Source organism: Linepithema humile, chromosome 4 (genome assembly GCF_040581485.1).
Source record: "Linepithema humile isolate Giens D197 chromosome 4, Lhum_UNIL_v1.0, whole genome shotgun sequence".
Lineage (NCBI taxonomy): Eukaryota > Metazoa > Arthropoda > Insecta > Hymenoptera > Formicidae > Linepithema > Linepithema humile.
Window position 1 is genome coordinate 11,836,625 of NC_090131.1, and position 12,337 is coordinate 11,848,961.

General features: G+C 35.6%; 1 protein-coding gene across 2 annotated transcripts; it reads left to right on the forward strand.

Annotated features, from left to right (window-relative positions):
* Positions 1-8,736: 8,736 nt before the first annotated feature.
* On the forward strand, positions 8,737-10,827 carry LOC136999400 (uncharacterized). Of its 2 annotated transcripts, XM_067353368.1 has the most exons (5): positions 8,737-9,272; positions 9,359-9,436; positions 9,524-9,568; positions 9,651-9,707; positions 9,986-10,827. In XM_067353368.1, exons 1-5 carry the CDS (start codon positions 9,173-9,175, stop codon positions 9,997-9,999), a joined length of 294 nt encoding a protein of 97 aa, XP_067209469.1. In that variant the 5' UTR covers positions 8,737-9,172; the 3' UTR covers positions 10,000-10,827. The 2 variants fall into 2 exon arrangements, with proteins under 2 accessions (XP_067209469.1, XP_067209468.1); XM_067353367.1 differs by having other exon boundaries at positions 9,651-10,827.
* The last annotated feature ends 1,510 nt before the right edge of the window (positions 10,828-12,337 follow it).

Sequence of the window (12,337 nt, forward strand, 5' to 3'; positions counted from 1 at the left end):
AGTGATCGCATGTTTAATTAGAACAAGAACTTATATTAGATTAAGAAATTGAATAAAGAACTTATGGCAAACAATGCCAAAAAAAATATCAGAAAAAAATGTACACACTTACTAATAAAAATTAAGTTAACAAAATATTGTACTTTATTATACTCACATTTCATTTCTTTATTATATTCTTATATTCTTAAGTTAAATTACGTAGGTATGAATTATCTATTATTTTATTTCTTTATAATATTCCTTTCGCCTGTGTCCTAGATAAATTACGTAAGTTTCAATTATTAATTATTTTACTTGTTTTCGTCATATTAATACTGAAGTATGTACATATATCTATCATATTTATATATTTTTTAAATGTTAAATTAAACAAAAATGGAATTTGTAGTTTTATTTTAATGCAGCATGCATGCAACTTTTTCAGCTGTTTTCAATACACTATAATAACATTTGAATTTTCCGCCACAAAACTGGATCAAATTTCTATTGGTTACCTACACATCACGTGGGTTATCATGCGCAACGGTTCACCTTATTTCTTACTCCATGGAGGCAATCATGTTGCCTCTGACCCCGTGAGTAGTTCGCTATGCGTACCAGCGGGCTCGTGCACGGCCGGCTCCTCTTCTTTTTTTTCCTAAAAAATAAATATACATATAAATAATTAATAAAATAATATAATTATACATATTAAAAATGCAATAATTAAAAATTTATTACATACTGTGTTTTAGCAGCGGTAGCTGCTGCCGCTTTTCAGTCGATTCTCGCGGCACACGCCTCCTTTCCTTTCCTTATCGCGCGCGCCGCAGCCGCTAGAGCCAGCGCCGCCGAGCGTTAAGAGCGGTGCTATCCGATTAATGTTAGGTTCTTCTCCCTTGATTATTAAAAATTGAAAAAATTTATTAAAAATATTTTTTTTATTTTTAAATTTATTATGTAGAAATATTTGAATAGATTTCCACTTCACTCATGAGATACTATTGCTATTGAGGAAAAAAATATTTTTAATAAATTTTTTTAACATTAATCGGATAGCGCCGCTCAGTGAATTACTATACGCAGATAAACTTTTTTATAATTTATAACATTATATGTTATTTTAAAAGCACTACAATTATAAAAATGTTCGTTTTCTTAAGTTTTATTTTTCGCAGATGTGTCATTGGATTCCTTATTCCGTATTATGTGAACTGAGGGAACAAGACTTGCAGAATACAATCGTACGAAATAGCTGTGATTGGCTGTCTCAATGACGCACTCTCTGTTCCGCAGCTCTTTTCCGTATCATCTAATTTCATCCTTGAAAGCCCCGCCTCCCTCCCATTCCACATAACTGTACTGCTCGTGCAGCTTGTTAATGCCAACGCTCTCCCCACTTTGGCCGCTATGATTCTCCTATGCGCAGAAAGAGGTATATTCTCTCGCTGGACAGAGTATAGACAGTCTCGAGTAGAAAAGAGATGTCAACGAGAACACGTGACCAGTTCTGTGATTGGCTGACACAATTTTGCATAGGAACAGGAATCGGTATAATTGGCTGACACTGAAAATCAGAATTGGTCACGTGATATTATTAGCGCCTCTCTGAATATGATATTCTCTATTGTGATTGATATACCCACCATCGATAAATGTATCAAAGCTTATGGAGGATTTACACTGCGTCCGATGTTCGACGTACGACGTCCGATATCCAATAATAGAGCTGGTTTTTTAGATGATAAAATATCTTTAGCTAAAATTTCTAGAAAACAACCTCTATTATTGGATATCGGACGTCGTACGTCGGACATCGGACGCAGTATGAATCCTCCATTAGAGCAAACAAATTTGTATAAATGCATAATGCACATACGCGAAAAATCAACCAATGCGTTCAGTAGATTTTATATTTTTATAGGATCAATCTTTGGTCTCAAGAAACGATTCACTGGACTAATCGAAGCTGTAAAATTGATCTAAAAAAATCGAAAATTGGATGCAAAAGATCGATTCAAGATCGCCCATCCCTAATCAGCACCATTTCCCCGAGTACGACTCGGATAAGCCTCAGGGCGCTCTCTGAAGCTTCAGTCATACTCGCTCCCGTCCTGACAGTCGGGAAAAGTAGCAGGGCGTTCTCTGCTCCGGCCGGGTGTTCCCGGTAACCGACTTTCTGTCACTTCCTGTTGATTTAGTAGTGAGGCGTTCCTCACTTCGGCCGGGTGTTCCCGGTAACCGACTTCCAGTATTGCGTCGATCTAGTAGTAAGGTGTTTCTCACTCCGGTCGGGTGTTCCCGGCGATCGACTTCCAGATTTCCGTCGATTCAGTAGTGAGGCGTTCTTCACTCCGGTCGGGTGTTCCCGACAATCGACTCCCAGAATCCCCGTAAGGAAGACGATTCTCTCTCTCCGGACGCAGTGCATCAGCAACCGTCTACGACTCATCCAGCCCAGATACACGCGGTATCTTTGATTTGCTTTATATTTGTTCTGTACCGTATTAACCGACCGAATTAGATTAGATTTAATTAGATTTATTTGTTTAGTTCCGGAAAAGGCGCACTCCGACCAAACACGTTTATTTATTTACGCGCTTCCGCTGTTCATTTATTATTGAATTGTTTTCGTTTACGGCAACACCGTTGAAATATTAGTTTCAATAATAAAATACTCATGTACTCATTGCTATTTCTTTTTATAATTATATCATCTTTAAATATTCATTTGAATAAATTTATTTTATCTAATTTACATTTATTAATTTGGAGTCTCCCGACAACCACCCAAACGAATCCTGACGAACCGTCAAGCTATTTTCCGCATCGTAAAAATCCGTTTCGTTACAAAGTACTTATATACATATATATTTTCTTTTTTTATTTTTATTCCTTCTGGTCTGTAATTTTTTGTTAATATTTTTTATTTTATATAGAAATGTGTGAACAGTTAAAGAAAAAATCAAAGCGAAGCTTTCTAGACGCTTGGCTTAGTCATGATAGATTTAAATCTTGGATATGCAAAGTACCCAATGATGATTGTTCAGGATTACAAGTTATAAGGCGAGAATTCCGCTTCGTTCAAAGCTTCGAGAATTCGTCAGCCTTTCTTTCGCCGTTATTTATTTATTCTCAGCGAAGCGGCCTTCAAGCTGTTAGTTCGCGTTCGTATAAGAAGTTGTCGAAAAACGATTAGTTTCACTTTTCTAACGAGTAATGCGATTGGCAGCTTGTTACCAAGTTCGTGGTGTCGATCGCTGATAGGTAGATTTTCGGCGGCTAGCGTCGTCTAGCTAGAGTCCGAGACGAGAGAGCATCGAGCACGGACGTGCGACGCGAGTAAATCGCGACGACGAAAAACCTTTGTAACGCGAGCGAGTAAATGAGTTCGACATCGAGACTGATCGCCGGGTTTGGTTTGCAATAAAGACTTGTGAAAGAAACGAGGCGGATCTATCATTTTCCAGCGCGAACCTGCAGCCGCTAACGCGAAAGAAAGAACCGGCATAAATAAATATTTTCTCTCTGCGACGGGAGATCGAAGGCTCTCGTACAATGATAATCTTTTACATTGTATCATGTGCAATAAAGATTTCTCGTGCAATACTAACTTATTAAAACATGCAAATTCTGCATTTCAAAAATAATATTAAAAAGAATACATCATTGAATGATACAGTATTAAATGATAACGATGTAAATTTCAACGTAACAAATTTAAGAAAATACCAACAATTTCGACAACAATGGTTAGATATTGAAGAATTTCGGCCATGGCTACGCGAAGTGCCACATGACGTAAATTCATTCTATTGCTTATTTTGTAAAAAAACTATGGTTGATGGCTTAGGGCACATGTATAGTCACGCAGAATCCAAAGTACACAAGATATCTGAAAAAAATAATTTAGGAACGGATAAAAGTAACAACATGACGGATGAATCACTTTTGACGTTTGAAGAACGAAAAAAATCAGCAGAAATTTGATATGCCGCATTGATCGCTGATAAAAATATTTCCCATCAAACAGCAACAGATATTCTTAGATTGTTTCAACAAATAGGAAAAGATTATAACGTATTAAAAAAATATGACTATGGGTCGAACGAAATGTAAAAGTATTATTTCAAACGTCTTGTGTCCGATTGAGACGAACCGCGTGGTCAATTGTATTCAAAATACAAAATTTTCCATTATTATTGACGAAACGTCCGATATTTGTAATGAAAAATGGATGACGGTTCTTGTGCGGTATGTTGATCCAGAAAATTTAGACGTACGCTCACAATTGGTAAAATTAATTAATATTGATGCAAAAAATAGTGTAAGATCGTTCTTATATTGTTTGTCAGGAAATTCAATTAAATGATTAGTTAACAATTAATAATTAATATATTTAAGAATGAACAATATGTGAATGTCCGTTATGAACCCAATTTCTTACAGATATGATAAATGTCTTATCCACTAAACTTATCTTTGTTAGAAATATATGTATTTCTTTTAACTTGTAGCTGGCTAGCCCTTTTCCAAAGTCCTTCTTGGAAAATTGACCAGTTATTTAACAATTGATTGGCAAAAGTCCTTTATTGCCTCTGAGATCAACGGAGCTTTCTTTAAACGAAGTCCTTTACGCTGTGAAACACTCGCACTTATATCTCTATACTTTTCTCTCTACTAACAAGAGCCGAAAAAGCCTTGTGACCTCTTTGCACTCGTTTATATACTTTCTGTCTTCGACTGTTCTCGAGCTTTCTCGAATATTCTAATTTCCGGAGCCGCAGATGCGATTTGCGCATCTTTGGAAATGTATATTAGTGCCCCCAATGATATATATGAGGACTAATCGATTCAATATCGTTTACCGACATCGGTGTTATCCTAAGAGATTCTTACAATAGTAGGGCGGAAAAATTATTTAACGCATTTAAGTTAAAGTGTGGAGACTAAACATTCTTAAATATTATTGCTCTGTCGTGCGATAATGCATCCGTTATGATAGGAAAAAAGTCATCATTTAAAACAAAGCTAGCTGAGGTTTGTAAAAATTTATTAACATTTTCATGTCCGTGCCATTCTGCTGCATTCTGCATGTGCTAAAATACTGGAATTTCGAAGAATTTCTTTAAAAAATCGCAAGTTATATTAACGGTAGTTCAAAACGTTCGGCTATTTATCTAAAATTTACAGAATGTTTTCAAAGAACAAACCGCAAAATTTTAAGATTGGCTGATACATGGTGGCTTTCTCATCATACGTGTATTAAAAGACTTTTTGAGTTTTGGGATACTATCAAACATTTTTTAACTGAAAGAATCGTTGATGAAAAATTAAAATCTGGAGAAGATTTATTAAAAATAATGCAATACTTAGATGTAAAAGCATATTTCTTATTTTTAGAACATATTTTAGATTCTTTTAATTCATTTAATGTCTTTTTTCAAACACTAGAAACGAGGATTTATTTATTACACCAAAAATCAGTAAAGTTTCTAACGACAGTTTGTAAACACTTTCTAAAACCTGAGTTTTTAAAAAACGTCTGCAATAATATTCAATTTTTTGACAAAAATAATCAAAAATCTTTAAATAAAATAAATTTAGGATTAGAATGTGAAGAATACCTCGACGAACTGACAAAAAACGGATACTTAGACATAGTTGCGAATGTTCGAGAAAATTGTTTGCAATTTTATGTGACAGCTGCCGAGGAAATTAGTAAAAGATTATCAATTAATGACAAATTTTTGTCAAAATTGAAAGTTTTTAATTCAGACGTTGTTTTATTTGATTTTGACAGAGAAACATCATTCAATGACGTTTTTTTTATAGTTCAAACTCTCGATGGTTTTGAAAAAAATAGTTAAAAAAAAGAATGGTTTATTGTACATCTCAATTTTACAGAAACAGAAAAAACAAATCTTAAAAAATTAAGTTTTTATGACATGTGGAAACAGATTTTACGAAGTAAACGCTCCAGAGATCTTGTAAAATATCCAAATGACAAATTCCTTATAAATTCTGTTAGATCACTTTCAATTTCTAATGCCGATTCAGAAAGAATATTTTTAATTTTATCAGACTTAAAAACGGAAAAACGAAATAGCCTTTTATCTGTCTTTGTAAATGCCATTTGCGTTTTAAAATCAGCTTTGAATGCAAGAAAAGAATCTATTTTAGAGATGGAGATTAATGAAAAACATTTGTCTCTCATGTCATCGAACAAATTATATTTTACATGTCCTAAAAAAGTTGTCCCATAAAAGTTGTCTTAATCTACATGCTGCAGACGTTGATGATATAGCTGGTCCCTCAACATCTAATGATACGCAATAATAATGTTACAAATAAATAGTATTTTTTATATAACAGAAAAAAGTGACTACTAATTTTATTACAGAGGTGTAATAAGTTATTTGTCTGCAAATGACATCACACTTGTAAATGACAAGTGTAAAAAGAGTATCTTGTCTGCAAATGACATCACATATGTGTAAAAGAAGTATAAAAAGAATAATGAAATGTGGTATAATAGAGCTCCTGGCGAAGTTCCACTAAAAAAACCTAACGCACCGTTAGTGGAACCTCGAAGGTGGTGCGGAAGACCATTATTAATAATACTATTATAATTACTAATAAACTAATAATACATTATTTTTACAATATTTTAACAATACTAACAAGAGTACAATAAATCTATTTGACTGCATTTGTAATATATGTTACCGTCTCCTCCACTAATCTCCACAGTACAGTTCTTGCTAATATGCAGTAGTTTAAAATAAATGATTAAAAATGGAATAAAATATAATATGGCATATGGAGCCGTCATAGGTTGTTGGTATAAAAATTTTAATTATTTTTTATATAGAAATTAATTTGTCTACATTTGAGACGTTAAAATGTACATCGATCTCAGATTGAGATACTAGAGTGTACGAAAATTAAGTACATTATTCATCTCACTATTCGGATTCTCCGAATGTACGAATAGAAAAATATTGAACTGAAGAAGAAAGAACGAGAGAAAAAATATCAGGACGCGAGTGACTAAGTTGGGAAATAATTAAAAGTTTTACAGGTATGTAAAATTTTTCGAGTCGATAGACATAAATACCAAAGCAAGCATGGCTAAACGAATACGGCGAGTGGCAAGAACATAGCATATGTTAAATTTACACTTTGTTGCAATATTGCAAAATAACTTTATTTTTCTATTGACAATAGCAATCTGAATTATTTAAAAAATTGTTAATTTTAACATATGCGAATATTATTAATAAATATAAACTATTATTTTTTAAGCAAAAAAAAGATTATTTGATAATTTACACTGTTAGAAACAAATGCGGAAAAAAGAAAAGAAAGTTGCGAGAAGCAAATCTCGAACACGGGATTTTTCATATTCCAGCCACTTGCCTTAGAAACACTTACTTCTTAGCATTTATCGTCTGCTCGGTGGAAGGGAGACGTGCGTTTTCTTCTATTGAACCGAATCAAGCTCACACGGATAGGGTGACGTCATTGGTTCTCGGTTGTATTTGTGTGATGCTGCCGCTCGTTTCTGGCAGCTCTGCTCCTGAGCCCCACGCAAGCGAGAAGCGCGTACATGATCTCGTTTGCGTGGGGCTCAGAAGCCGGGAGCCCGGTAGGAAACATCACATCACTGAGTATACTTCAAACCAAAATATATTGTTAGTATTTTACAAAAACCACACTTATCCGAACTTGTTTTTTAACACTACAAAGTTGTGTTAACCTAACAAAACGATATAGTAAAGTTAACAAAATATTCTGGTAGATTTTTGTAAACCTAACAAAACGATGTAGTAAGGTTTACAAGAAATTCTAGTAGATTTTTGTAAACCTAATTCGCTATCCATTAGAAGGCGGTTTTGGTTACGATTTTTATATTAAATTACAACATTTATGTTTCATATTCTTCTCTGATCTTTTACTACTTTATTGATCCGTGAATCTTATCGATTGAGTCTCGCGTAAAGGTGCGAACACTACGTGTTACCGCCACCGCGCCGGGACGTGACAAGCGTTAGACCCATTTACCGACGACGCCAGGCTCATCAAGCCCACTTAGCGGGCCCGCACATTTACACAAGGGCTGACAATCTTTAATAGTATCTCGTCGGTGCAAGTATGCATTACCGACACTTTGTAGATATAGCACATATCGGAACCAAAAAGTCGTGGACGTAGCACGGAAGAGACCCAAAAGATTGTGGACATTACCTACGGGATTCGTGGACATTGGCTACGTAGTTCAATGTGCATGTTTTGTGCACATAGAGACGCTACCCCACAGACACACGTAAAATGCGGGCATGTCCACTCTTAGTCTTCTCTCTGGTTATGACGTTCTTTTTTTCCAAACTGTCATTTTTCCCGCATTTCTGACGTCACGCAGCCGTGATGCTCACGGCGCCTCACCTTTTAACGAAGGCTGCGTTTCGGTATTCACTGGCAGTACTGGCAGCACAGTAAAGATCGTTTCGATATACGCGGCAGTAAGCTTTTGAAAGATAGCAAAAAATACCACCGATAGACGGCGCCAGCTCACGGCAGCCAGATGATTGAGCAGCGCCTCGATATAATCGATTCTGCGCGGGCGCGCTCCCGCCCCGTATTTTTACCAAATAATAATGTAACCGTTCCGTTTTCTAGAATGTTCATGCGAGGCGACCTGGTAGAGAGATATTAAATCAAATTCACTCTCTAACGTCGGGTCAAGCGAAATAGTCGCAAACAGAAAGCAAACAGAGAGACTGTCGGAAGTAATAGAAATTTTAGAACTTGTAAAATCTGTCGAGGTCGTTATACGAAAAATCATTTATAACATCTTTTCTGAATTAAATGTTAAGTATTAAATCTAGAAGCAGTGCTAATTTATTTCTTACATAAACTATTGTTTCCTGACTACCTAATAACTTTTGCCGGTATTATTTATTAAATATAACAAATAAGGTCAGAGATAGGACGTAACCGTCCTATCATTCAAAAAAGTCGTTGCCGAACATTAATCTTTATCATCTTTTATTTAAAAATTTACAGACTGTCGATAAATATCTTACACTTTCAAAGCGTATTCACATTCGTGTGACGTCATAGATTTCGTCGTCACTTCCTGCTTCGACTACTGCGGTTCGCGAGGTGAGGCAGTTGCAGTAAAAACATGGCGGCGTTCAGTGAAGAACTGACACTGATAGATATAGAGGATAACAGTGAATATAAAATAATTGTAAATGCTTTAGATGCAGAAAAAGCACGACAAGGTACCAATGCTTAATGTAATATAATGAATAATTTCGATATTTTTATAAATATAAAATACTATATTATAACTTAACCTATTTTATAGATATGACTTTTGCAACTTTACTTTTGGAAAGTGCTAAAAAAAAGACGCTGTGCAGCTACAACCTACCTTGTGCCAAATGTAAATATCATAATAGATGTTATGCGCAAAATATCAATATACAATAAAATGAATATTATCAATTTATATAAAATGGTTTTATTTTAGCAAGTACGAGCAATAGTAGCAGAAACAATTCTGAAAATATAGAAGGTAAGTTACAAAAATTGATTTACATTTGACAAAATTGCCTACATTTACATAATAATCTAAACTATAATTTGTTTTATTTCAGCAAATACCAGTACCAGTACAGGGAATAACGATAAAAGTGATTTTGAAAATATAGAAGGTAAGCTAAAAACTTTATGCATATATTTACACGATGCCGTAATTTTAAAAATACTATAATCTATGCATTGATTTATTAACATAAAATAGATGGCACGCGATTGACCACGTTGCAATAAACCATAGGCCATTCACAGGAACCATCCAGTGGAAAAATTCTAGGCATCGATAGTTGTGAATGACTGTAATCAATTGTAACGTGGTCAATCGGGTGTCTTCTACATAAAATAGATTCCGTAATGCAATATAATTAATGGTAACAATATTTTATATTTGTAGGTAAAGAAACATAGTCTTTGTATGTAAACGACAATAATATTATAGCCCAATCTCAAATTGATTTTATAACACTCATAACCTATTTTTACTTAAATAGCTAAAGTTAATTTAATAATTTCTAATTATGTAACTTTTGATATTACGTATTATATAAAAATCATGTTTTATATATATGTAAAGAAAGTACGGGGTACTTCCTTTTTAATTATCCCGCGCATTCTTACGGCGCGCAGGTAAAATAGGTTTTTACACACACAAGGAGAGAAGGAGGAAAGTAAGAAAGAGGAGTAGGAGAGAAGTGACCACGTGTAATGATTAATGTATAAAAGTTACGAACGTAAAGACTGTAATTGGGGAAAAGACAGAGTGAATAATTGACATTTAATGTCGTTTCTCTTTTTACAGGTAAGCTCAGTAAATAGTTGTAAATAGGAACAAGAATAAGATGTGTGAAATAAAAGAAAATCTCTTTTTACAGGAGAAACTCAGTGATGTTATTGTTCCTGTCTTTACCTAATTAGTATAGAGAGAATAAGAATCCTTATATATATATATATAAATACTGCACATACACACACAATATAAAGGTACATAATTAGAAACTATTAAATTTAACTTTAGCTATTTAAGGGGATGCTGGAGTTACCGGCCGGACATTATATTTTTTCGAGCAAAAATATTTTTTTATTGGTTGCATAGAATTGTAAATCCTTTTGCAGGAGTAAAGTGTACACAAAAACGGAATTCGGGCTGGTCAACTTTATTTGGAAAAAAAAGAATTAATAACAAAATTTGTTTCTATTCATTAATTTCTATTCTGCTCTTAGGATAACATATTGTATAGAGCTATCTATTTTTGTTTTTTATAAAAGTTTAACAGTTTTAAGACGCTGAATAAGAGCAGCCCGAATTGCGGACTGCAGAATAGAATGTTATGGAACCATTAAAATTGGGCTGAAAAGTCTAATGTAAAAAATAACCTTGTCCGACTATTTTTACATACGTGTGCGTCCAATATCGGTATAACAGATGAAAAAATAACAGAAGATTAGTTCCAGGATAATATCAAAGAGGCGCTATACAATAATATGCGAATATATACACGCACCACACATACGCATACACAATACATTCATACTTAGATTATTCTCTCTCTCTCTCTCTCTCTCTCTCTCTCTCTCTCTCTCTCTCTCTCTCTCTCTCTCTCTCTCTCTCTCTCTCTCTCTCTCTCTCTCTCTCTCTCTCTCTCTCTCTCTCTCTCTCTCTCTCTCTCTCTCTCTCTCTCTCTCTCTCTCTCTCTCTCTCTCTCTCTCTCTCTCTCTCTCTCTCTCTCTCTCTCTCTCTCTCTCTCTCTCTCTCTCTCTCTCTCTCTCTCTCTCTCTCTCTCTCTCTCTCTCTCTCTCTCTCTCTCTCTCTCTCTCTCTCTCTCTCTCTCTCTCTCTCTCTCTCTCTCTCTCTCTCTCTCTCTCTCTCTCTCTCTCTCTCTCTCTCTCTCTCTCTCTCTCTCTCTCTCTCTCTCTCTCTCTCTCTCTCTCTCTCTCTCTCATTCGTTCGCTACATCGTCATTACAATTATCATACATCCATGCACATTACACGCACCATACATGCACACGCGATTTCTATCCTAATATATTTTATTTAGTTATTACTTACGTTTTTTTGCGGTCTGAATCGATTCGGCAATGACGCTGGTCGCGGCGGTGGTGGCGGCGGTGGCAGCGGAGATGGCGGCGGCGATGGCGGCGGCGGCGGCGACAATTCTATTTTCCTTCTTCTAAACGACGATGGTACCGTCGCCGCTCTCGAGCTGGACGACAACGGTGCCGTCGCCGCTCTCGAGCTGGACGACGACGGTGCCGTCGCCGCTCTCGAGCTGGACGACGACGGTGCCGTCGCCGCTCTCGAGCTGAACGACGACGGTGCCGGCGCCGCTCTCGAGCTGGATGACGACGGTACCATCGCCGCTCTCGTCGACATTCCCGTCCTTGCTACCGTGGAGGAGGGGGACGGTACAGCGCCTTCACTTTTGCCTGCAAATAAAAATTTTTTTATATATATTAATAATGAAACCAGTTAATACATTATTACAGTTAACGCATCGTAATACGATATGTAAACTGTAATAATATATTAACCGGTTATCATAAAATTAAAATAAGGATACTTACTTATTCTTCCCATCTTCTAATGTCGCGTGGTCGCGTGGTCGCGTGGTCACGTGTCGCACAGCTAACATAAGAGTGATTCTTGCCGATTTTCAGCTGTTGAGTAGGAGAGGTCACTTTCTTTCCTTGTCACTTTTTCATCACTTTCTTATCTTACGGGATTTCATAGACGTGCGATTGCATTT